The sequence below is a fragment of the Rhinatrema bivittatum genome, chromosome 1, assembly GCF_901001135.1.
Source record: "Rhinatrema bivittatum chromosome 1, aRhiBiv1.1, whole genome shotgun sequence".
Lineage (NCBI taxonomy): Eukaryota > Metazoa > Chordata > Amphibia > Gymnophiona > Rhinatrematidae > Rhinatrema > Rhinatrema bivittatum.
Window position 1 is genome coordinate 330,833,861 of NC_042615.1, and position 27,474 is coordinate 330,861,334.

The 27,474-nt window shown below is 47.8% G+C and overlaps 1 protein-coding gene across 1 annotated transcript in view; it reads right to left on the bottom strand.

Moving 5' to 3' along the window:
- Window positions 1–565: 565 nt before the first annotated feature.
- The window catches only part of LOC115095690 (probable E3 ubiquitin-protein ligase HERC4), a 174,021-nt gene continuing 147,112 nt past the window's right edge, over window positions 566–27,474 (bottom strand). Inside the window, exons 17-21 of the mRNA XM_029609747.1 lie at window positions 27,110–27,176; window positions 25,947–26,023; window positions 16,066–16,249; window positions 5,948–6,047; window positions 566–1,574 (exon numbers count right to left, since the gene is read on the bottom strand). Of these exons, the coding sequence (XP_029465607.1) occupies window positions 1,360–1,574; window positions 5,948–6,047; window positions 16,066–16,249; window positions 25,947–26,023; window positions 27,110–27,176 (643 nt within the window). The 3' untranslated portion in view covers window positions 566–1,359. The remainder of the gene's footprint in view (window positions 1,575–5,947; window positions 6,048–16,065; window positions 16,250–25,946; window positions 26,024–27,109; window positions 27,177–27,474) is intronic.

Here is a 27,474-nt window from a genome sequence, read left to right on the forward strand (position 1 = left end):
TTTACAAGGCCATCCTTACCACATACAAAAATATCCACCTACTGGCTCCCATCGATACAGATCCCTCTCCAACTACATAATTCAGCAAGACCAACAAGAGATGCATACAAAGGATCGCTACAGGTACCACCGTCCAAATCTACCAGACACATCACACTAAGAGATCGGGCATTCTCTACAGCCATTCCTCCGTTATGGAACTCCATCCCTTCAAACCTCAGACTTGAAACATGCATCTCAACCTTCAAAAAAAGACTAAAGACATGGATATTCACACAAGCATTCCCGGACTCAAACTGATCTACCCCATCCACGCCAATCCTTACCTCACATACACCATGACTAACCTTCATGTTTGAATTTTATATTATTTTACACTATCGTTACATGTTTGATTTAATAACCTGTCCTTTCTCTTCTCTCTCTGCCAAGTTCTAATCTCCCTGTTATTTGTAACTGCCTTTTTCCGCACCATTGTTTTAGTTTTGTTTACGATGCACACTTGTTTTAATGTGAACCAGCATGATGGGACTGCGTTCTCGAATGCCGGTATATAAAAACCCTAAATAAATAAATAAATAAATAAATCACTCACAGGGCTCCAAAATTTAAAAAAACTTTTGGTATCCCGACAGCAAGGGTCTGCTGTGGCAACTCATCCTGTGTGAGGCCTGGCAGCACAGGGCCAATGGAGTTGTGGATCGTCCTCTATGCAGCCCAGCAGCAGAGGGGCAGAGATCATTTCCTACACATCTCATAGCACTGACATTATTTGGGATGTCTTCATGTAATTTTTAGTCCCTGCTGAGCACTAAACATTTAATTGTAACTTGAAACACAATAAAAAGTCATAAATATAATAAGGAAAATCATTGTTAGATATGTTAACCTATATCACATTAACAATACTATCAACCTATACAGAAACCAAGAAGTCAGAATCTATAATTATCAGAGTTTTCATTATCATTATCAATGCTAAATATAACACCAGTCTCAAGAAATGGAAAATCTTTTAAAAAGAAAAAAGCCATCATAGGGAGGAAGGACAAATTGAAACCTTTTGTATTAATTTAAACATATTTATAAAATTCAAGTTTGGATTATTATTGTGCAGCTCAGGATTTAAAATTTAACAAGTACATAGATAAAAAAATGCAGTAATCCCACTATTCTCCATCCCCTCCCCCCACATCTTGTTTCAGTGCTTGACGATTAATAAGAGTTAGAACCTCTCCTTGTGTCACAAAACTCCTTTTTAGCAAAGCCTCATTGCAGATAGACAGTGAGGCCCAAGCCAAAAAAACATTTGTATTTGGTGGCACGTTCCAAAGAAATGAAAGTGCAGCTTGTAAAGTCTCATTGAAGTCCAAATTTTTCGTAGGACTTTATGGCACGCAGGAACTTCTCTTGCAGAATCTTGATATTGCTGTATCTGGGAAGGTGCAGGATACGGGAGCAAGTATTAGCCACAGGATAGAAGAGATCTGGATCTTCTGGCTGGTAGTCAGAAATAATGATGACAAAATGTTCCATCCCTCCTACAGGTATTCTGTTACTTCCTGTCAAAAACGCTAAAAACAAATAAAGATTTCATTTTATTAAAACTTACTATCCTGCTTGATTAAACATGTTACCCAAGCGGTAGTACAAATAATAAAAAAACAATCATGAAAATACATTGTACAAGGTGCACACTGGGAAAACAAGCTCTCGGTAATAGGTATGCCGTTTGAGCGTAGTAAGACGGAATGAACAACCTGGGTTTCCCATGTTAGAAATAGACTTTTAGAAGCATTTCTGAACAGGCTACCCATAGTCAATTGACTCTTGCAGGGCTAGTCACTGTGGCGACGAGTGATTGCCACAGGGCCATTAATACAGCAGTACCAACAAAACCATCATTTAGAGATAATACATTTGAAAGTCAAAGGCCTTAAGCTCCTCCTTTCTCATTCTGATTTCATTCCAGAGGGCATATTCATGTTTTGCATTTTTGAAAGCTGTAAAAACTGATGTAAGAAATTAAATACCGTAATAAGAGGACACCACAGAGGGCTAGGAATGAGAACACAAGAGAACTATTGCTGTCACTTTAAGCTTATAAAAAATGTTTGGCATTTTGTCCATTATATTTGTTTTGATTTCTCCTCACTGGAGGTGACTTGAAAGAAGACTTCTGTCATTTCAAAGGGCTTGAATTTTTTAAAACCTTGCTTTGCTCATGAATTCTTGGTAATATCTGTTACGGTCGTGGACCCTTGGGCTGGCTGAGACGGTAGATGGAATACTGTGGGAACCCACAGGAAGCGTCACAGCCGGGAGGTGGCACTGAAGAGACTCTGAAGAGGACTTCACCACCGGAAGCCCGAGGTCCCCCCAGGAGGAGCCTGTAGGAACCCGGGTCTCTTGGACTTAGGCGGGACCCTATGCGACCAAGGATCTGGACAGCTTCCGGCGAGGTGGACGAAAAGGACAGCCGGGCCCAGGAGGTTGGAAGAGTCTTCACCCTCGGAAGCCTGCGGCTCCCCCAGGAGGAGCCCGTGAGAGCCCTAGCCGCTGGGACTTAGGAGAATCCTCTGGGCCAGCGGGTACCGAATACCTGAGGTGGTGGAAGAAGCTGAAGTCGAAGTCCAGGAACGGAGCCGGGTCAGAAGCCAGAAGACACAAGAGACTATCCAGGATCTACTGCAGCAACTAGACGCTCAGTGAACTGAGAGAACCTCATTGCAAGGCAAGGTTCTAGGCCAGCTGCAGGGTTTAAATAACCCTGCAGCGTCTGACGTCATCCAGAGGGTTGAGCTTCATTTTCGCGTGCTGGCCCCTTTAAATCCGGAGCCCCTGTGTGCACACGCATCTAGGGGTCGGGACCAGCCGCGGTGGATCATCGGCGTCTTTCCCGAGGAGGGAGAGACGCACTGGAAGTCCTGCAGGCCCGGGGATGCCTCGAAACGGCCTGGGCCATCCCCGAGGTAGGTGGGGGGACCAGGGCACGGCCCAGGACCGCAACAATATCACCCACTGCAAGGAAGCCTCTGATGCATTAGAAACAAATGATGAGAATTCCCATGGGTAGAGGTTATCACAACACCACTGGAAATCAAAGACAACATGGCAGAACTCCTAATGGGTCCCCACATTTAGAAATACAAATTCTTACTTTAAAAAAAAACCTGTTTTGAATATGTAGGTAACTTTTTGAGTGTATGGAAAAATTGTCCATATTAATGCCAAGGGGCATAATGCTTACCTTTGTCCTTTATTAATGCAAACTATACACTCCAAATAGTAGGAACTGCTAAAACTAATCATTAGAAGATGCCTAAGATGAGATCTTGGCTTACATTTGCTCAAAAATCTGGCTTTCGGTCTTATTTCATAACATGAGTTAGCCACAGTCCAATGGGTTCTCTAGTTGTTGGGAAGTCACTATTCTGTGCCTCATATACTCAGAAGCATGCTAGTCTACATGCCTGTCCTCCTGACCTTGGCACGCCAGCGCTAAGGAGAAGTGTGATTCTGTATCTTGGGCCATGAGGGAATACCTATAGGCTGTGGGTTTCCCTATACAGCTGGAACAGTTAGGCTGTCTGTCACATATATATTTACACACACACACACACACACAAAAGTATACATTTTCCAAAGCTCAGTCAGGACTTACACATGCGCAATAAGGAGTTATGCACACAAGTGGGATTTTCAGCCACCTAAAAATAAGCACATGAGTGCATATATATTGTTAGAGATTTACCTGCTAAAGCTGAACGGCGTGCCATTTATACACACAGGAGTAGATTTTAAAAGGTGCACGTGGGCGTACATGTGCGCGCGCTACCCGGTACACACACATGTACGCCTGGTTTTATAACACGTGAGCGCAGGCGCGCACGTGTTATAAAATCAGGGGTCGGCGCGCGCAAGGGAGTGCACAATTGTGCACCTTGCGCGCGCCGAGCCCAAACTCAGCCACACTGCTTTCCCTGAGCGGTCCGAGAGGGAACTTCCCTTCCCCCTAGCCTGACCTTCCCACCTCTTCCCCCTCCCCCAGACATACTCTAACTCCCCACCCCTGACGTTTGTCTTACCTTTTGCGCGATGACCGCTGTGTTGGAGGCCTCTGGCCCTGCCCCCGCCCCCAGATCGCCCCTTTAGTAAAGCCCCGGGACTTACACACATCCCGGGGCTTTACGCGCTTCGCCGGGCCTTTTTAAAATAGGCCCAGCGAGCGTAGGGCTTTTAAAATCCAGCCCATACCTTTTACCTCCCAAAGTTATGCACATATATAGTCACATAATGACTGATATTCAAACACAATTTATGCACACATTTTGTATAATGCATGCAACTTTGCAGTTAGGTGCATTACTGAAAACTGACTCCAGGGCATATCTGTATTTCTCTCACTCACATACAGAACACATCTGTTACTCTCCCATATACTGCCAAACGTGCTCACAGCCTTTGTCGCATACTCATGCTGACAATCCCATGTAACTTCACATAGCTTCTCACACAGCAAAGTCCACACGCACACATACGTAGTATTCGACTCTGCCTCAGCTCTTCTTTTGCTTTAGGTTATCTCACCTTCCCCAGGTCTCCATCTACCCCCACATCCTTAAACTGCTCATGGTGCTCCTCTCCCTGTGGAGCTGTTTGTGTTCATGGTGGAATTGTGTGTATGCGGGGTAGGGGGCGAGGACTGCAGCTGTGACTCTATCTGGCAGTTCGGGAATCAGAGGAGGCAGAGCTGTGAGAAGCTATCTGCGCTCCTGCAGCATTTGTTCTTTCAGATGGAGGCTGATGAGGGCAGGTGAGGATGACGAGGCTGCAAGTGCTGGTACAGCAGATCTTGGAGGGGTTGTTGAGCTGTGGCTAAACATAGATCCTGGTCCTTCATGCCAGTTTTATTTTTAATATAGCTTGGCATCCTGGGAAATGTAGTTCAGAAGGCTGCAGGGCCAATGATGCAGTGTGCCTGATGTGACCATAGCTGCTGGAAGCCAGACGTGCTGTGGTGTCAGGAAGAAAAGGGGAAGGTACAGGAACATCATCTGGTTTGAAAGACAGTATTGTTGACCTCTAGTATATGCAGGGCTTTTCAGCATCTCCACTATAAAAATCTGTTCCAGCGAACCTGCTGCTGAATTTGGTTTCTCAATGGCCTCAGCATTCTGATGTAAGTTCTAATAATTTTGGTAGTCGATCAGCCAAGTACTCAGCACTCATGTCACAGTACCAAAAGATCCACTTGTTATTCTTCAGTAAGAGGAGGCTCTGTTTTGGTTTTTTTTACCTTATCCCAAGATGCTCTTGCTGCTTTAGGCTTCACACTAGATATTTGGGCTTGCTCAGAGGACATCTGGCCCTTGAAGATGACCTCCTGTGCTAAACCTTTTGCACCCTCTGAATTTCACAGAATAGCAGCCAATGAGAACAAGGGTTTCCAATGTAATTTGCTTTCATGTAACCGTCACAGTGTACTGTGAGCAGTAATACGCATGACTGCTCTATTAACTCAAAGCAGACTTCATATTCAGGATCTACAAATGATCTTTCTGGAAAATCAAAATAAAACCTCTCTGCTTCTTTGGGCTTTGAGCTCAATCAGAATCAGTCTCTACTGGAATTTAGTGCCAGGAGCCTTCACTTGCAACTATCTGGGCTTCCCTCTAACCTACCATCACAGTAACAGTCCTTAGCCAGATGCCACAGACCCCTGCTCCCTCCAAATCCTAGCACACATGCACAGTCTAATCAGCAGTTGTTGCTCCCTCTTCCGGAATATTCCACAGCACCCTTGACTGGCCTGAGGAATTAAAGGCTGGGATAGGGAATTAAACTTAGATCTCCCGCAGAGCGACATGCAGCTGCCACTGAGCCACTGGGCTGGCCCTGTCGATACATTATAAGTAACAATAATAATAACAGAAAACATGATTACCAAGAAAATTCTTCTTCAGTTCTTCTGAGAGTTGATGAAACATTGTCCAGAAGTTATTAATAGCTTCATCTGTACGTTCATAGCCCATGTACTGTGCATTCTATTACAAAACATGAATATGTCACTTAAATTTCATGATATCTTGTATTATATGGTTCACAGTTCTATACTGATCATGACATGGAAATTAGCAGAGTCTAGGAATGAACTTTTTGTTAGACAAAGTCACTGAGCTAGCTGCCTTATTCAACCCAGAATCCCTGGCATGAGGCCACATTATGCTCTAATCTGTTGACATTTTTTTAAAATCGTAGTGTAGCGCCCCACCCCACTTCAGGTAATACAGTGTTACTGGTGCCAAGACAGCTGAAAAAAGTGGCACACAAGAAACCCACTGGGACCCACTATAAATTAGAGACTCAGGTTGCTGGTTTGTGAATAGATAAGACAGTGCTGTGGTGCTCACACCCCACCAACTTGTGGTACCTTCCTGTGACCTCAGACCCCATCCGCATGATTTCCTGCTCCCACTGCAGTCAAAAATACCACACACAATAAATAAGAATAAACTTTTACTTAACTGAAAATCAAATTAAATAAAAGAAAATTGTCCCATAAACAGAATACATACACCTGGATTTAGGCACAAGCAATATATGCAACTGTCTCTGGTGCCGGAGTGTGGTCAATGCTGCCACCAACTCGGGCCTGCCAAGCCTTTTCTTTCTTTTTTTCTGTCTTCCAGGTCTGTGACAGGATCTTCCCCTAAACTGGGTGCGGGGCTCATGTGGCCAGCGTCTGCGTGCTGACAGGCCCTGCGGCACTCCAGCATGGGTGTCCCGTTACCAGGGAAACCTGCACTAGGGCTGGAGTGCCGCAGGGCCCGTCAACACATAGGTGCCGGCCACACGAGCCCCGCACCCGGTTTAGGGGAAGGTCCTGTTGCAGACCTGGAAGAAAAGAAAGGAAAGGGTTGTTGGGCCTGAAGGTCAGAGGCTAATTGCTGTGGGAGGCCAAGGTAAGAGGGAAAGATCTAGGCAGGGGCCGTGCACCCTCTGCTCCTATTCATACCCTAGATCAGTCCAGACGCCTGGATTTTGCATCCCTACCAGCAGATCAAGGCAGAGAATAAAAAAAACCACTTTTCTGATACTGCTACTTAACCTAGAGTGCCACCTGCAGTCCCTCAGTATTCCTCTGTCTCCAGCAGATGGAGAGGTGTAAAACCTGCAGTCTGGAGTAGCTTAAAAAAAAAAAGGGGGAAGGAATCAAAGAAGGAAGATTAGCTCCCTGAGGTCTTAGGTGCCTTTATGGGCCATCCCTTGGATACAGCATGCTGTATTGGTATCCCTGGTCTAGATCAATTTGAACTCTCCAGGGGATTGATAGCCAGGGGTCTGGTTGACCTCGGTCCCGCTGACGTTCTCTCTTCTGAGTCTCCCCTTTGCTGGACGCTGACCAGCCACAGGGGAGTATTTTTTGTTTTATTTGGGGTGGTCAGCAGGACAGTCTCTAAAAAAAAAAAAAATTTAAAAAAGACATAGTGGGGGGTGGGGAACGAGCTTGTTTGTAACTGCGGGAAGGGAGAGAGGAGTGGCCGAGGCACTTCTGCGACTTGGGGAGCTGAGTGAGGTGACGAGGACAAAGGTTGTTTGGCAGGTTGGCCACATGTGGTCACATGGCTGCGACTGCCAGGTGAAGAAATGGATATCATCTGTTCTCTTAGATGTGTGAAGCATTTGCATCTTCTGATTCGCAAGATAAGCCCTTCATGGAATCTTAATTTGGTCCTTAGAGTCCTTTATGGAGCTCCCTTTGAGCCTTTGAGGCAGCCATCGCTGATGGATCTTATCCTGAAGATGGTTTTCCTGGTGGCGATTTGTTCAGCCAAAAGGATTTCTGAACCGCCGGCCCTATCGTTTAGGGATGCTTTCCTTCAAATTTGTTTATTTAAAAATACTTTTATTCCGCTACCTCCATCAAATGTTCGGCACGGATTACAAAGTAACAATCATAAAATAGATAAAAACAGACATATACAATCAATGTAAAACATAATCAGACAAATACTAAAATTTATAACAATTATTAAAAAAGAAAGAAAAACGAAACGCCTCAACCATAAGCAAATATCGGATGATGGATATCTTTGCATACGATGCCTTCCTTTTTACAAAAGTTCTCTCACCTTAGTCAGAGAGCTTCCCGCATTTTGAAATTTGGATGCAGGGATGCCAAATGCGAGGGAACTTCACTTATTGGATGTCAGGCAGATTTTATTGCAGTATCTCAAAGTTAATAATGGTTTTCAAGATCCAATCATCTTTTTCATACTGTTTAGTAGTGTGAAGAAAGGATGTAAGGCATTGAAGGCTAGCATCACACAGTGGCTAAAAGAAGCAATAGTAAGCAGAGTTGCATATCTGTAACAGGTGTTCTCCTAGGACAGCAGAATGTTAGTCCTCACACATGTATGACATCATGAGACAGAGCCCGGCACGGAAAACGTATGTCAAAATTTCTAGAAAACGTTTCTAGAAACTTTGACTGGCACAGTGAGCATGCCCAGCATGCTATTATCCACGTGGGGTCCCTCTTCAGTCTTGTAAAATAAATTACAAAAAAATAAAACATCAAACATAGGAGAAACCCAACTTTGTGAGGTGGCGGGTGGGTTTCGTGAGGTCTAACATCCTGCTGTCCTAGGAAAACACCTGTTACAGGTAAGCAACTCTGCTTTCTCCTAGGACAAGTAGGATGGTAGTCCTCACACATGGGTGAATCCCTAGCTACAGGCTGCTCCCTAACAACAAGCAAGACCAACAGGCACAACAACGCAGGTGCTGTTGGTAACAGAGGAAGTCAGCATAAACCCGAACCATGGGCCGTAGGTAGGAAGAGTTGGGTTTTAACAGCTGAAAGAGATTCTGGAGAACAAACTGGCCAAAGCTGCTATTTCATCAGCCATCCCTGTCCAGACAATAGTGAGTGGCGAAAGTGTGGAGAGAGCTCCACATCACAGCTTTGCAGATCTCCTCCATGAGGATTGCTTTCAAGTGGGCCACCGAAATTGCCATGGCTCTACCAGAATGAGCCTTGGCATGACCCCCAATTTGCAGTCCCGCCTGAGCATAGCAGAAGGAGAAGCAATCTGCCAGCCAGTTGGACAGAGTCTGCTTTGTAACCACAACTCCCAGTCTATTCCTAACAAAAGAGATGAAGAGTTGCATGGACTGCCTATGGCCTGCTGTCCACTCCAGGTTAAGATGAAAATCCATCACCACCTTAGGCAGGACCTTAGGTGTGTACCCAGAATGACCCTATCATGAAAGAACTTCATGTAGGATGGATATGACATCAAGACCTGAAGCTCACTTGACTCTGCGCGATGACGTGACATGACCAAAAACATGACCATCCAGGTCAGGTACTTGAGGTCACAAGAATGCAGCAGCTTTAAAGGCAATTTCATGAGCTGAGCCAACACCACATTGAGGTCCCAGGACACAGGGGAAGCTTCAACTGAAGCAGACCCTGTATAAAGTGTCCAGATAAGGGTTGCTCAGAGATGGGCAAACCATCCACATCCCAGTGGTAGGCATTGATAGCACTCAGGAGTACCCTAACGGAGTTGGTCTTTAAGCCAGCATCTGAAAGATGTAGGAGATAATCAAGAAGCTTTGGTGTGGAGCAGGAGAACAGATCCACGCCATGGTGTTCACACTACACAGAAAACCTCTTCCACTTCAGGCCATAAGACATCCTAGTGGAAGGCTTCTTGGAAGCCACCAGGACTTGGAACACATCCTCCGAGAGGTCAAGGGGCTGCAGAATCAACCTCTCAACATCCAGGCCATCAAGGACAAGACCCAGAGGCTGGGAAGGTGCAGCTTGCCTTGATCCTGCGTGATGAGATCCGGGGAAGTCCCCAGAGTGATCAGGTCCCAGAGAAAGAGGTCCCGCAGGAGTGGGAACCAGATCTGCCTCAGCCAATGAAGGACTATGAGGACCATAGTCCCCCGTCCTGTTGAAGCTTCAGGAGAGTCTTCATCACCAGAGGAAGCGGAGGATATGCCAACAGAAGGCCCTTGCCCCAGTGACAGGCAAAGGCATCTGAGGCTGGTTTTCCGTCTCCCCTGTATAGGAAGCAGAACCGATCCACATATTTCTGTTGCAGGGGGAAGCGAACAGATCCACATCCAGGGTCCCACACAGGCGGAAGATATGGTCTGCCACTTCCTGTTTCAGGGATTACTCATGGGGCCAGAAGGCTCGAATCAGCCTATCCGCCACCACATTCTCTGTCCCGGTTAAGTACATGGCTCGGAGGACCATACACTGGGATAGAGTCTCTGATCTGAACTGCTTCTTGGCATAGGAAGAATGTTTTTGTACCTTCCTGCTTATCGATGTACCATATCTCCACGTGGTTGTCAGTCTGAATCAGAACCACTTTGTTAAGCAGGCGATCTTGGAATGCCCAGAGCACGTACCGAATCTCACAGAACTCTAGGAAGTTGACCTAACACTGTGCTTCCTCAGTGAACCACATGCCCTGAGAGCGGAGGCCCTCCACATGGGCACCCCACCCCAGGTTGGATGAATCCATAGTGAGCACAATCTGGGCATGGGTAGGTTGAAAGGGTCCCCCCTACTCCAAATTGGAAAGACTCTCCCAAGACAAGGAGTTCCGGAGAGGTGGAGTAATGCATATACGGACGCAGAGGTCCTGGGTGGCATGCCATCACTGGGACCGCAAGGTCCATTGAACTCTGCACATATGTAAGCGAGTGAAGGGAGTAACATGGACAGTCAAGGTCATGTGTTCCCAAAAGGTGCAACATGCGGTGTGCTGAAATCTGCTGGCTATGTTGGACCACTCCCGACAGAGTGCCCGATCGTGTGGAAGATACACTTGGGCCTGAGCTGCGACCAAGAGAGCGCCAATGAAGCTCAACTAACATGACAGGTCAAGATGGGACTTCGGGTAGTTGATAATAAACCCCAGGGACTCTAACCACCGAAAGGTCAAGCGCAGAAATTGCGCCGCACTCTCCTGGGTTGGGCCATTTCCGCACTCGAGGATTTAAAGACTGCCTTTTCCACTGAACCATTCCTGTGTCAGCCAGACCCCGACAAGCCATTCATCGTGGAGGTCAATGCTTCTGATGTCAGTGTGGGGGCTGTATTGAACCAAACCGGACACTCCAAATCCTTACGTCCCTGCTCCTTCTTCTCGTGACATTTCTCTCTGGCAGAAAAGAACTATGGGATCGGAGATAAAGAGCTCCTGGCTATTAAGTTGGTATTCGAGGAATGGTGGTCTTGGCTCAAAGGTGCTCAACATCAAATTACCGTGTTTACGGACCATAAGAATCTAGAGTATCGCCGCCACGCACAATGTCTTAATCACAGACAAGCCAGATAGTCCTTATTTTTAACCGTTTTGACTTCGTGCTCAAATATTGCCCCGGAGGCAAGAATACCAGAGCTGATGCCCTGTCACGTTCCTTTCTCTCGGAGGATGTTCCAGAAGAACCTCAGCATATTATCGATCCGAAGAAAGTCATCTTGGCTGCTACTCATACTGTGCCCGCTGGTAAGACCATTGTGCCTAAACACCTCAGGAAGAAAGTGCTCTATTGGGCGCACAATTCCAAGATGGCTGGCCATCCTGGTCAACACCGTACCCTGCTGAAGCTACAGAAGTAGTATTGGTGGCCAACTATCAAGGAAGATACACTCTCCTACGTAGCATTTTGTGCCAACTGTGCCAAGCACAAACCTACTTCTGGCCAACCGTGGGGATTGCTGCAACCGCTTCCAGCCCCGGAACAGCCCTGGATGCACATAGCTACTGACTTTGTAGTCATCTTCCCCTTTCTGGAGGTATGAATACCATTTGGGTCACAGTCGACCGTTTCAGCAAGATGGCCCATTTCGTGGCGCTGCCTGGATTACCTTCAGCCATGAAGCTTGTGAAGCTCTTCATAACCCACATCTTTCGCCTTCACGGCCTACCGAAGCACATAGTCTCAGATCGAGGATCACAGTTCATGACAAGATTCTGGAAGGCTTTGTGCAAGCTTTTCGACATCTCTCTAGATTATACATCTGCCTATCATCCTCAATCAAATGGCCAAACAGAACGGATGAATAGGACCCTGAAACAGTTCATTCAGGCCTATGTCAGTTACCATCAGAATAACTGGGCCGAACTGTTACCATGGGCTGAATTCGCCATTAATTCTCATCCAGCATCATCCACTGGATCAACACCTTTTGAAGTGGTGTATATGGACGTTCACCACCACCGCCACTTCCATTGAAGCTCTCAGTGACATCCCCAGCAGCTCAATCCACTGCTGATGATATCCATCAATTATGGACTCAGACGAAAGAAATGCTACTCAAAGCGAGTGACTGAGCCAAAAGGTTTTATGACGCTCACCATTCCAAAGCACCTGTCTTTCAACCTGGTGACAAAGTCTGGCTATCCACTAAGCACCTTAGACTGAAATTCCCCTCCACTTGATTTGCTCCTCACTACGTTGGACCATTTCCAATCCTCTGATGTCTTGGCAACATCACATACAGTATGAAGCTACCACCTGGATTAAACATCCACAACGTTTTCCATGTTTCACTTTTGAAACCACTCATTCTCAGTGAATTCTCTTCCAAGTCTCAGGAACCATTTCCCATCAATGCAGAAGATGACCTAGAATACAAGGTCGAAGCCATCCTTGATGTCAGATGATGAGGCAAGACTTGGGAATACCTTCTTTCATGGGAAGGTTTTGGCCCCGAAGAAAATTCTTGGGAGCCTCTGGCTAATATCCTTTACAAAGAGATGCTCCATCAGTTTCATCTCTCGCATCCTTGGAAACCAAGACCTGGTACCCGCAGAGGAGACCGCCCTTTGAAGGGGGTACTGTTGCGACCGTCACTTCCCGACTGCTTCACTCTGCCTACCTTTCCTTTTTTGCGGCTCCTCCTGCTCTTCACAGACGCCTGGCTGCCACAGCATCTGCCTGCCGTCCTCTTTGGCATCCCTGGACCGGCTTGGACGCTGCCTCCCACCATGTTCTACAGGTACCTTAGGGCGCGCGCGCCACGCGACCCTCATTCTTATTTCCTCATTGGCGCATTCCTCAGGGGCGTCCCCCTGTGATGACGTCATGCTGCCCGGATATTTAAGCCTACAGTTTATTGCTAGCCGTTGAGTTAGCAAGGGTGATTCTTACAGATGGGATTCGCTCTCCGTACCCAGCTACTCTGCCTTTCCAACTTCTATTGGACACTTTCTGCTAAGGGGTACCCGCTCCTCGGGGGCCTCTTTTGCTTCTTTCAGTTCGCTATCAGGTAACCGGTACTCGCTCCTCGAGGGCCCATGTTCCCTGACTCGCTGCCTGCATCTATCTCTTCTTCTACTTGGAAGAATTCGCTATAGACACCATCAGTGAGTACTATCATCCACTCCTCAGAGCTGTCTCCCTGGAACCAGGTACTCGCCCCTCGAGGGCCTGCCTCCGTTCCAGCACCAGTGCCATCTCCTACGTGGAACCGCTGTGTGAGTACTTTGCCAATGAGTCTCTCAGCTCCCAGGGATCTGGTACTTGCTCCTCGAGGCCCAGCTCTCCCTATCTCGGGGCTTCTCCATACTTGGGACTCTGTGAATGTTCTATTGTACTCATTTTCTCAGTTCTCTCCACTACAGCACTGCTACCAGAGGAATCGCTGTTTCAGTGCCCTGGGGAATACTAGCCCAGCCGGGCTACATCTTCTACTCACTACTGCCATCTCTGGTGGCTTCTCAAACTGTCTAAATAAAGAAATATCTGTGTTTGTGTGTCCAGAGCTGAGCCTCACCTGTGGCCCCTCACGGGACTTCCCCCCGTGGGCGTGGTCAGCTGCCACAGTATTCAAGGGTCCACCCAAACCTCACTAATTATAACAAGCTGGCCCTGCGCCTTCCAGAAGTCCTATTCTGCCGGTGCCCTGCTCCTCGGGGCTGCCTCTGGGATCGCCTTCAGCTTTTGGGAGTTCTATCTCTGTGCTTCCCCGCTCCTCGGGGCAGTGCCTAAGTTCTACACTTGGGACTGTCAGTGCTTCCCCGCTCCTCGAGGCAATGCTTACATTCGACACCAGAGACTGTTGTGCTTCCGCGCTCCTCGGGGCAGTACCCTTGTTCAACCACCGGTGACTGCCGGTATTTCCCGCTCCTCGAGCTTGTCTACGCCATCACCTGGAGACCTGACTCGGGCTTCCCTGCTCTGTGGGTTAGCTTATGTCATCGCATCAGTACCTCCCTCGCTACGCAGCTCCACCCCTCGGGGTTGTCTCTACAGTATACCTCCTGCATGTCCTGTCTCGCGCTTCCAGCACCTCGGGTCTGCCTAGTGCCACCCCCCTCGGAGGTCTTAGCCCAGGTACTGATCTCCAGCCTGCCTACTTACTGTGGGGGTCCCTCCTTGCTGTGTCTCTTACCTTGCTCCTTGGGACCGCTCCACAGATTCTCACCCAGAGCTCCTGCTGTCCCTGACCTCGCATCCCGACTGTGTGGACCTGTGGGGCTTCTCCCCACAGGTGGTAACAACTCTCACCTCAGGCCAAGGGTCCACAAACACACAAACCATTACAAGCACAACATGGAGGTGTGTCAGAGTTAATACAGTAATACGTCCTCTCTCACTTTCCGCCATTTGTAACCCCACATCTTGCTAGTTAAAAAGCCCAAACTCAGCACAGTGGTAAATCTCTCTCTTCACTCCTGGGCAGGAAGGGTGGGCAAATCTTCCTCCCAAACCAAAAAGATAAAATCCTCAAAAATCTCCAAAAAAAACAGCTTCACTGGCACAGAATCATCACAGCCCAACCACTGGGTGTGAGTTGAGATTTGCAGGTCCTAATCCTTCTCAGGGAGATTTCCCTCCCTGAGCTAGGACTAAGGTTTTGGGCATAATCTCAAAAAAGAAAATCCAAAATCTCTTAAACAATCCAAAAACTCTGAGACACTCTCTAGCCAGGTTTTGAGTTAGAAAAGTACAATCTCACCTCTGTTCTGTATAGACAGGGGAGGGGCAGGAGGTGCGAGGCCCAACCACACTGGAACAGGGGAGCAACAATTGGATTCTTCTTCTTCAAAGACTGAGCAGGCCGGAGCCTACCACTGCAGGGACCATACAGGGGATGCTGTAGTAAAATGGTATGCTCCATTCCTTCATTTCCTACTGGTCTTAAACTAGGGACTCTACATTCTAATTAGCTCTGTTAGAAATGAGTCGAGAGATCCTGCAGTTTACGTATGTTGGACATGCTCATGCACTGTATGCTGTAACCTGTTTTTCTTGCCTACTTTTCTTTCGCTATAGTTTCTTTTTATGAAACCTAATTTGCTCCACTTCCATTTTACATGCGAAATCACATATAATGCAGGGCGTGTATTACAGAATTACAAAGCACTTCTCATGGGTGCCTTGAGTCAAGAGCCTCAAAATGCCCGAAGTACCTTGCTTGACATCCTGTAATATGCACCCTGCATTGGCTTAATTACCTAAAGCAGGTTGATCTGTCCTAACCAGCATAAGATAATAGCTCTTACAGAATGAGAGACATCACTAGCAGCACCTCGCCTCTTATTCCACAGCACCTACAAATTTCACATTCTTTTGATTTTTCGTGTTTAACATAGCGTTGTATAAAGTTAGCCCAATAAAAAAAAGCTTTCACCACAACATGTTTGCTGACCCTTTCATTTCGATGATTTTTTTTCCTGGATAGTTTTCTCAAAGACTTCTAAAAGACAAGCGTGGGGAGACAGGTTCCCCTGTTTTTTCTTTCTTAAAACATATTACTTGCTAGTACACTACAAATACTCTGAGCGAGGGCACACTGTATTTATTTACTTTAAATCTTTTCTATACCGCCAGCTCTGAACAATTGTAGCGGTTCACAACAGAACATACACAATAAAATTCAAATCACAAACAAATATACGCTGTACCTTAAATGCCAGCTGGGTAGGTGTTCGAGAACTTGGGCTGACGTGTCCCTACTGCTGTAAGGCTGACAAAAGAAGCGGGTGGGGGAAAGGGAGCACAGCTGGTTCTTCCTACCTTTTCCAGGTCTCCCCAATTATATTCTGCACTCCCACAGATAACAGCCTGAAGCTCCTCAGGAAGGAAAAGTCTCCACGCTGTAGTTTGGCAGCCTCTTAAAAACCCGCTGAAAAAATCTGCAAACTGTTTCTTCACCGATACGTTGAACACATAATTCACATAGGCGTCCACATATTGTTTTCTGCAGAAATATTAAATTTAACATTTCCAGTGGTGTTAGTAGTACAGAAGCGGTGAGCATGTCCCTGCAGAAAGGAAGTTCTAGAACAAGACACCATGACTGGGTGTTTATGTTCTGTTTAGTTTTTTTATGTCTGTGTGTCTTGTCTAGATTGTAAGCTCCAAAAAGCAGGGACTGTCTCTTATGTGTGCTGCATACATCAGGAATACACTATAGAAATGATTAGTAATACATTAATCAAGCTCAGGGGGCAAACTTGAGGGTATCATAAGGAGAAATTACTAGGGATGTGCATTTGTTTATGACGAATTAGGCAATTTCAATGAAATTGCCTAACTCGAAAGAGATTTTCCCCGAACTACGAGAAAAATTTGTTTTTCTGGTTTTGATTACTGGCAGCCGATGGCCCGAGGGCAGGAGATCGCTCTGGGACCCCCGCTGGATCCCCAGGGACTTTTGGCAAGTCTTGGGGGTGGTCAGGAGGCCCCCCTTGCTGGGCCCCAAAGCTGGCCAAAAGTGCCTGGGGGGCCAGCGGGGGTCCGGGAGCGATCTCGCCGTCGCTGCCAGTAATCAAAATGGCGCCGATAGCCTTTGCCCATACTATGTCACAGGGGCTACCGGTGCCATTGGTCAGCCCCTGTCACATGGTAGGAGCACAAGATGGCTATGTGACAGGGGCTGACCAATGGCACCGGTAGCCCCTATGACATAGTAGGTCAGAGACTATTGGAGCCATTTTGAGCGAGGCAGGCCCGAAAGTCAGAAAGCACGGAGGGACAAATCGCTCGTGGGACCCCGCTGGACCACCAGGGATGCTGGTAAGTCTTGGGGAGAGATCGGGAGGTGGGGGGGGGGGTGTATTTTATGTTTTATAGTAAATTGTAATGCTTGGGGTGGGTTTTTTTGAGCTTCGTTTTCCCGCGTCGTTTTTTGGGCCGGTTTCGTTTTTCCCGCTTAGGTTTTGTTCGTTTTTCCAAAAAACTAACCGAGGAAAAACGAACTTTACCCCGAAGCGTCTGACTCAAAAAACGACCCGATAGTAAAAAAATGAAGCTCATCTCTAGAAATTACTACTTACCTGATAATTTCCTTTACTTTAGTGAAGAGAAGGTCAATCCCAACGAGTAGGTCATGCACTTCTGCTAGCAGATGGAGACAGAGCAAAGGCTGACGTCACGACTATATAGTCCCACCCCGTCATCAGCCCACCAGTATTTTCTGGAAAAGCCAAACTGTGGACAAACTTGATTCAACTTGAACATTATTAGTAACTGAGCTTAGCCAAAAGGAGAACATATCTAGCAAACTAGAGAAGCCACTTATTAGTTATCAACAAAGAGCAGGAATCATTCTCTGCATAGCTCGCCCTAGGAAGGCTAACTACAACATCTAACTCTGGCAGCCAAGGGCGGTTCTGGGATTGACCTACCCTTCACTAAAGGAAAGGAAATTATAGGTAAGAGGTAATTTCTCATTCCTTAGTGCTTGGGTAGGTCAATTTCAACAAGAGGGATGTACCAAAGGTAATCCCAAAAAGGGCGGGAGGCTGCCAGAGGCCCAGTCAAAACCGCCTGTGCAAAAGTGGTATCAACCCTAGCCCTAACATCCAAGCGGGGTAATACTTGGAGAAGGTCTGCAAAGATGGCATGCCACCACTCAGCAAAGTTCAGCAGGTGACAACAAACGAAGCTCCGCCCAAGATACCGCCTGAGCCCTCGTGGAATGTGGTCTAATCTGTTTCATTAAGGGAACCTTAGCAACCACTTAAGCTGCCGTAATGACTTCCTTAACCAGGCGGGCAATCATTGCCCGCATCGCTGGTGCTCCCTGCTTACCTCCACCATGGAGCACAAACAGGTTATCAGACTTTCGAACAGTCTTAGTCATCTCCAAGTACCACAGTAAATGATGCCTGACATCCAAGGAATGCAAAAGGTGGTACTCAGCTTCATCTCTGTCCCTGTCCAAGGCAGGCAGAGAAATGGACTGATTCAAATTAAAATCCGAAACCACTTTCGGCAAAAAAACAGGAACAAAGTTGAACTGCACTCGGAGTCATAAAGAGAAAAGGCACTTGGCAGGAAAGAGCCTGCAGCTCAGAGACCCGACGTGCTGAACAAATTGTTACCAAAAAATCTGTCTTCAAGGTAAGCAGCTGTAAGGAAAGTCGCAGTGGTTGAAAAGCTGGACCTGCCAAGAATGAGAAGACCATAGTAAGATCCCACAAAGGCACCAAAAGCTGCAACAGGGGACGAAGATGTTTAACTCCCTGCAAGAAGATTATGTCTAGATGAGAAGACAAAGGCCTTCCATTGACTCTTCCCCTGTAACAAGCCTGTTGCGTGTCTCGTCCGCACCCGGGCATGCTCACCTCTCCAGCTCCTCCAGGGGTCCCGGGTCATCCTCCCCTGCAATGGTGGCAAGCACAGCCAGGCCTCGGCATCTCGCAGCGGCGGTCGCCGGGCCCTCTTCCTCCAGCCAGGTCTCATGGCGGGGCTCGGTGTCCTCTGTGGCATCGGCCCCGCCCCTAGGCACGTGCGCGCGGACCGCCCGGTGCCTTAAAGGGCCAGGGGCGGATCCCAGCTCCGCGGCATGCCCTGATTGAGCACAATATGACAGGAAGCTCCGGCCCTCACTTCCTTGCCTTGGCAATCGGGTCGATCACATCGTGATTTCTAGTTTGCCTATGCATTCCAGTTTGTGTTCCAGTCTCGTTCTAGGCTTATTCTAGTCTTGTTCCAGTCCTGTTCCAGCGTCCTTCTGTCTCGTCTCCCCAGGTAGTACCTCTCGGACTGTCTTCTCGGTACTGATCTCGGCCTGTTCTTGTCTACGTTGATCACTGCCTGCCCCTGACCTTCTGCCTTTTTCTACGACTATGTCTGCACGCTGCCTGGAACTGACCTCTGCCTGATAACAAACCACATCTGCACGCTGCCTGGAACTGACTTCTGCCTGAATTCGACCACAACTGACTGTCTCCTGGAACCTGACCTCTGCTTTGGCTGACTACCCATGGACTGACTACTGGTATTTGACCCTTGCATTGACTGACTATCCACGGACTGATTACTGGCTCTGACCCTTGCATTGGATGACCACGCTTCCTTGAATCTGGCCTTGATCCTTGCCATACATTCATAGACTCTCTTTTGGCCTTCTCAGGCATCCCGGACATCTGGCCTGAATATCGACCGCACACCCTTGATCGTGGTAGGCACACCTCTGAACTTTCTATCTAGAAGATCCTGCGAGGCCCACCTAAGACCAGGCGGCCCGGGTACCCAAAGGCTCAACCCGAGGGAATTCCGGGTTGCTAGTGGCGAAGCTCCAGCTAGCCTCTGTCTCCTCTTGTGCTCCACCTCTTGGTGGCAGGCGCTCTCTGGATCCGACCAGGGAGCCTACCAATCATGCACTATGACAAGGGTCCACCTCCTGGTGCAACAGGTTGCCAAGGACATGGACTCAGCGGAGTCTCCCGCCATACGGACCATTCGGCCACAACTGTTCAAGAACAATGACAAGCCATAGAGACTCTAGCCTCCTCCATAGAGGAACTCCACTCTCAAATGCAGGACGCAGCAATGGCCAATCCAGTGGGCCTAACCTTTACCCTGCTACCAAGAGCATCACTGGCATTGCCAGCACCTCCTCAATTCAATGGGGATCCACACCTCTGCCAAGGCTTCCTCAATCAGTGCTTCATGCAATTTGCCCTTCAGCCCTCCTTGTTCTTGAAGGAATCAACAAAGATAACCTTCATCCTCTCTCGCCTTGAGGGGAAGGCCCTGGCATGGGCTTCTGCACTTTGGGAGCGCTCTGACCCCATCCTCATGCAACTGTCCCAGTTCATCACCACCTTCAAGCAGACCTTTGAAATCCTGGTCATCAGGAGGTTGCTGGTCATCACCTACTCCACCTTCGTCAAGGCTCCAGATCCCTTTCGAAGTTCACGGTGGAGTTCCGGACACTGGCAATGGAACTGGGATGGCAAGAGGATTGCCTTCGGGCACTCTACCTTGAGGGTCTATCACCTGCTCTCAAAGATGAACTTGCTGTCCTTGAGATTCCTATATCTCTAGAGGACCTGATTTCCCTCACTGGGAAAATTGGCCATCGCCTCAGACAATGGCACCTATAGAAACATAGAAACATAGAAATGACGGCAGAAGAAGACCAAACGGCCCATCTAGTCTGCCCAGCAAGCTTCACACATTTTTTTCTCATTCTTATCTGTTTCTCTTAGCTCTTTGGTTCTATTTCCGTTCCAACCCCACCATTAATGTAGAGAGCAGTGATGGAGCTGCATCCAAGTGAAATATCAAGCTTGATTAGTTAGGGGTAGTAGGGATAGTAACCGCCGAAATAATCAAGCTACACCCATGCTTATTTGTTTTACCCAGACTATGTTATTCAGCCCTTATTGGTTGTTTTTCTTCTCCACTGCCATTGAAGCAGGGAGCTATGCTGGATATGCATGAAGTATCAGTTTTTCTTCTCCCCTGCCGTTGAAGGCCAGGTGTGTTGAACAGGTGCTTTCACCTAAAGTGAAAGCACCCTGGCCTTCTGTTCAACACCCAGCACATGCCCTTAGCCCTCAGCTGAAGGCTCTACCGGCACCGCCTCCCTCCAACGAAGAACCGATGCAAGTCAACCGTGGGCGGTTGTCTCCGAAGAGCGTCTTCAGTGTAAGAAGCAGAGCCTCTGCCTTTACTGCAGTGCCTTCGGACATCTGAGGTAGTCCTATCTGGTCCATCCGGAAAGCTTCAAGGCCTAAGCCCGGCGGGGGTCCCAAACTTGGGCGCTACTGTCACCGGACCCCAACTTCTACTACCTGTTACCCTATCTATGGCGTCCCGCTCCTTCGCCACCACTGCTCTCATCGATACAGGAGCAAGTGGCAGCTTCATAATGGATGACATAGTGAACCTTCTGAAAATCCCAGTACAACTCCTAGAAGTTCCTCTTCGCATAGCCTCTATCCAAGGGGAACATCTCCCCGGACCTATCACGAACTGCACGGTGACCTTCCATCTCACTGTGAGAATCCTACATGAAGAAGAGATTTTCCTATATGTTTTAAAACATTCAACACACCCAGTTATACTGGGCCTCCCTTGGCTTCAAACTCATGGACCCCAATTTGACTGGCAGTCCTTCCAACTGGTTCAGTGGGGTACCAGGTCTGGACTCTCCAGCAAGTCCATCTCCATCTCCTCCATGTCTCCCTCTGTCTTTTGTAGTCTTTCTTCCTGTTCCTGTCCAGCCCCTTCGTCAGGCCACCTCCCTGGCTTCTCCCAGTCCACCTGGATGTTCCCACCCTCTTGATGAGGTGTCGGTTGTGCAGTCCCTCCCTCTCAGTTCACCTCCCCTCCCCCTCTCCCAGTACTTTTCAGAGCAGGATCTCTTCCCCTAACCTGGGGTTTCTTTGGTTTTGAGATTTCCACCCAGGTTTCCTGCCCCAACCTTTCCCAGGGGATATAATAACCATCACAATATATAGAAACATAGAAATGATGGCAGAAAAGGACCAAAGGTCCATCAAGTCTGCCCAGCAAGTTTATGGTTGTTTCTCTTGAGCCATACAAGTCCCCCATTCTTATCAGTTCTCTGAAACTGTCCTTTCCAGCAATGTGAGAGGCAGATTTGCTTAGGAGATGCTACTCTGCCCATATCATGAGCGCATCTATCTTCTCCGTCATCTGTCGACTCTTGGTTCCACCCTGATGATTAATGTAAGACACCGTTGTCACTTTCTGAACCAGTCGAGCCTCTAGCTGCTTGGTGAACCACAGGCATGCCAACTGAATTGCTTGTGCCTCCAGTCCGTTGATGTTCCACTGCTGCTCCGCTGCATTATCGTGCCCTTGCACCACCAACTACTTAAAGTGAGCCCCCCAGCCCCGGAGGCTCACATCTGTTGTGAGTACAAACCAATTCGGCATCATCAGGGAAATTCCCTTCCTGAAATGGTCCACGAATTACCACCAGTTTAACGGATCTCACCTCTAACGGAAGGAGCAGCCTCATTGCATAGTTCTGCGACTGCGGACTCCATCACAAGAGCAAGGTGCACTGAAGAGGGCGCATATATGCCCTCGCCCAGGGAACCACTTCTAATGCATCAGCCATCAACCCCAGGACCTGTAGATAAGACCTCACGGTCGGATGAAGAGAGTTCCACAGTGATCGGATTAGCAGCATCACTATATGGATCCAAGACTCTGGCAGAAACACTCTGCCTGGCCTTGTATCATATTGAATCCTAGACCTGCTCTAGGGTCTGTGATGGCTGCAAATTGCTCTTGGCCAGAGTCACCACCCAGCTAGTTCCTGTAGCAAGGAAATCACCCTGCAGGAACCACGAAGATTTTCTTCCAATGTCGTGGCCCAAATCAATCAGTCGTCCAGATTGGGGTGAACTAGAATGTCCTCCTTGCAAAGGGCCACCGCTACCACTACCATGTCCTTGGAAAAGGTTCTGTGTGCTGTGGCTAGTCCAAAAGGCAAGGCCTGAAACTGGTAATGACGATCCAAGATGACAAATTGGAGGAACCACTGATGTTTCTGCTGGATGGGAATACGCAGATACGCCTCCATCAAATCCAGAGACGTGAAGTACTCCCCTGCTTGAACGCCATTATGACAGAGCGCACCATTTCCATTCTGAAATGCATGACTCGTAGATGTCAACTGATGCCCTTGAGATCCAGTATAGGCCGAAACAAACCTTCCTTCTTGGGCACGATGCTGTGATTTGAGAACAGGGATCACCACTTTTAGAATCAACAGCCATTGTACAGTCGCTTCCACTTCTACCCTCTTCTGTGGGGAGTTGCATGGACAGACCATGAAGATATCTGGGTGATCGCAAAGAAATTTTTGAACGTTGGGGGCAAAAGGACTGAGATCTGCGGAAGGGATGGGATCGTTGGGAAGAACCTTCCCTATAAGGCTGAAAATGCCGGTAGTCTGGACAGCGGCCACTCGCCCGAGAAGTCCAGGAAACCGGCTTCCTATCCTCTGGGAAACATGGGACCTGGGTCTCTCTCCTCATTTACTTGCCATTTTTTTCCAATTCACTGCCAAGCAAAAGTGAGATTTTGAAAGGCAGCTTAGTTAGATTGGACTTTGAAATAGTATCTGCGAACCAGTTGCATAGACACAGCTGCAGCCTGGCCGCAATAACTGAAGCAGCTCCTCGGGCGACTGTGTGCACCAAGCTACAGCCCACATCAGCCAAGAAAGCAGCCCCTGGTTCTACCATAGGTCCCAAATCAGACCCAATGCCACCAGACTCTTGAAAAAGACACAAGGTAGCCCGAGCTACAAAGGCACAAGAAGAAGCAATTTGCAAGTTCATTGTCACTGCCTCAAAGGCTTGCTTCAGGATAGTTTCAATCCTGCTATTCTGAGCATCCTTCAGAGATACACCTCCCTCTACTGGGATGGCGGTACTTTTCATGACAGAACACACCAAGGCATCCACCTTAGGGAAACACATCTGCACTCTGGCCTGCAGATCCTAAGCGTATAAACCCGCTAAGATGCGTCATCCTTTACAGGGCGCTTCTGGCACATTTCATTCAAGATAAATCAACTTCTGTGTTGCATGCAAGAGGGGAAAGAAGCAAGAAGCCTTGCACAGGATGAATAAAATAGGATCCTCCTTCTGCATCCAAGGAGTCAGGCCCGGCCACTCCGAGGGTCTTCAGGGTCTGAGATATCAGACCCGGCAACTCATCTCTCTGAAAGAAACTTAGAAGAGTTCTATATGGCTTCACAGCTGGGGTTAATGTCCCCTTCCTCACCAGGAAAGCCCCCATCGTCATCATCAATATCATCCCGCTCCACCTACATTCCAGCTCTGTCTCACTGCACTGCGCTATGACGCGTGACTGTGGAGACAGGTGGAGGAGCACTTGGAGTGCCTGGACCTACTTTAGTAGGAACTGCTGCTTCAGCACACCAGCCCTGTAGAAATGTCTTCAATCCCTAGGAGAATTCCACCCAGGAAAAGGAGGCCAGGTCAATTCCAGGCCCCATAGGCCTGAACCTGAATTCCTGCAAGCCAGTGTCCCCTAAGGACTCGACCCATGGACCAATCAGGGGAGGGGACACCCTTGCAGTGTCTCCCTCAGTCCCACTCCCCTCAGACCGAGGAAATGGACCATCGTCGGCAAAATCGGAAGGAGGTAAATCTCCCCAAGCAGCCAGGCAGCGATGACAGAGGCTTAAAGAAAGCTCTGGCTGAATGGCCCTGTGACAGGCAGCACAGATAGATAGGTGCTTATGTTTCTTCACTGCAAGCTCCTTACTGTAAGTGTTCAGCCAGATGAAGGTTCGCGCCTAGCTTTCCCTCACATACAAGAGCACCTAAAATGGACACACTAAAAAATGAGCATCCAAGCTCACACGCCTAGGCTGCTCATCCTACTGGATGCTCAAACTGAATGCCCAGAAGGAAAACTCCCAAATTGCACACATAGACGAGAACGGACATGCAAGCCGACAGCCTGCAGCAAAAAAGTGCGTGAAAGTATCCCGCAGCCTACCACGCGCCAAAATGGGAGAACCCAGGGAGCGTGTCCTAGCCAAACAGCTGCTCAACCCGCCATGCCTGCACTCTCTCCTCACCTCTCAGAACTCCCCAGATATGTGAACGGGACAGCCGAATACTGAGGAAACAGACCCTTCTCCTGTTGTCTTCCTGACACTGACACTTTTTAAAGTTAAAAATGTTTATCTGAGCTTAGCCCTCCCTCGATGAGAGCAGGAATAGGTCCCGGATATGGGAGAAGAGGGCTAAAGCCTTCACTGTCAAGCCTCTCTCAGCCTGCAACTGCAAATTGGAATTTAGGTCCATGCCAATCAAGGCTACCGGACTGAATGCACTCTACTGAGGGAGGGACACAAGGTATCATCTCAGGAGGAAATGGTGCTACACAGATATCTCCTTTCCAACTTCTTTCTTCCTTTTCTCTTCTTTTTTTTTTTTTTAACTCACAGGCAATCCCCCGAAGGGAAATACATGTCCACTATCTGCTGGAGATAGAGAATACTGGCAGGCTGATGTCGGGAGGGGATTATATGGCCATGACATCAACATTTGCTCCGTCTCCATCTACTGGCAGAGGTGCATAACCCGCTCATTGGGACTGACCTACCCGAACGCTAAGGAAAGAAATATTTCTTCATGGATAGGGAGGTGGATGCAAGGAACAGCCTCCTTGATGAAGGTGAAAGTGACACAGAGGATGTTCCATGCGTCCACCTCCCATAACCTTTCAAAGATTCGAGTCCACGTCATCAAATGCAGTACCCGAGAGAAGCATTTTACATAGGGCTTGGACGTATGTCTGCAGTGCAAGAAAAAAGGAGAGAACCACATCTTAAGCATTGCTTCAAGAATTGTTCTAGTCATGCCCCATATGCTACACTGGCATTTAATGTGTTTACTTTTGCAAACTGACTGGCAGCCCCAGTGGTTTTCCTTGCTCTTATTTTCCAGCACTTGGGACTTTCTAAGATAGAGCAGATTTTGGTCTAAGTCAGGGGTTTGTGCATGGTCTTTCAGATGCTTGCTCAGTCACCAGCTGGAGGCAGGTACCTACCTGGAAATTGAATGTTCTTTTAACAGAAAGGGGGGAAGAGGGAGGAGCTTATGCTAGTGATTCAGCAAAGCTATTAAAGAACTTGCCTGTTATGCTTCAAAACAGGAATGTTTGAACCATTTTCCACAAGGTCCACAACAGATTCTTCCTGACTTGTTATCACCTAAAATTCCCAAAGATAAAAGAAATCCTTTTCAGAAACATAGCATACTATATACCATGCAAAGACATTATTTCCCCCTATACCCAAAACGAAACTGCTGTGAGCAGAGGGTGCAGTGGATTGAGCCATGGACCTTGGCAGTGCTGTTTGAATATGACCCGGGACAATAGTGATGCAGTTGGTGCTTGGCCTATGTGAATAGAGCCGATACTTGTCCTTATTGGTAGATAGATGTCCACATCACAAAAGCCACCATCTCAATTTGTTTCAATCTGAAAACCTCAGTAGAGAGATCAGACTGGATGAGCACTAAGACTTAATTGTCTTTTCACTCAAAATGTTGTCCCAGGAGCACTACAAGGGAAAGGAAAATCAGGAAGACTGCCCAGGGGCCTGTACTTTTGGAGGCTCCTGCACTTTGATATGTCATCGGCAAGTGGTCTCTGCCCCTTCCAGCATGATCCTCCCCCTAATTCCCTTTCCCTTACCCCCATGCAATCTCTCCCTCCCTCCCATAGGCAACAGGAAAGCTGCACTGCATTTGCCACTGCCAACTTCAATCTGTTAGTCTGAACACACGATGCGGGTAGATCCCACAAGGCTACAGGGCCTGTACGTTCGGACTTTAGATTCACTTAGCAAAGAAGGAGGCAGGTGCAGACAAGAAGGTCTGCTCTCCTGCTCGAGGGAAAGGGGAGGAGATTGCCCCAGTGGGGGAGGGCTGGGAAAGGATCATATTGGGGGGAGGAGCAGATCATACTGGGATGGGGGAGGGAGGGAAAGGAGAAGAAATGAACAAGTTTATGGGGGGGGGGGGAGGCCCCGCACCCCTGTAGGGTTGGCCCTCTGTGGTCTATTCAGAGCCAGTAAAAGCTCAAGTATGGAGTTACGGAGGGGGGGTTGAAAGCGCACACTGCTGCCTGTGCAGTATCTGCTCTTTTGACAAAAGAAAGACAATTTTCTGGTGCTAGCAATCTGAGTTTTAACCTTCCAATGCCTTTAGCCTATGGCAGTAACCAAATGTTAACTAAAAAAAAATAAATTATAAAAATTAAAAGAAATTGTTTTTTTAAAACAAATTCTTACATTGAAATACAGGTTCCAGTCTTCAATATCAGCATCGTCTTCTTCATCAAGTAAAAACTGGAGATTCCTGGAATGAACAATAACAAAAGTGGAAACAATGGTTCAAATGTCTCTATACTACTACACATTTGTTAAGAATCTGTTTACTGTTCTTACTAATGCTCAGTTTCAAGATATTGTATACTTTTGTAAACCGTTATGATGGCTCACCCGAATAACGGTATATAAAACTCATCAAATAAATAAATAAATCTCCTTTCCAGAAGCATTAGGGTTAATGTTTTACAAATCAAAATATATAAAGGAGAATAGGAAAAATATCTGGGCCCTTCAACACTAGCCAGGGGTGTCCTAACTTTTAGCTC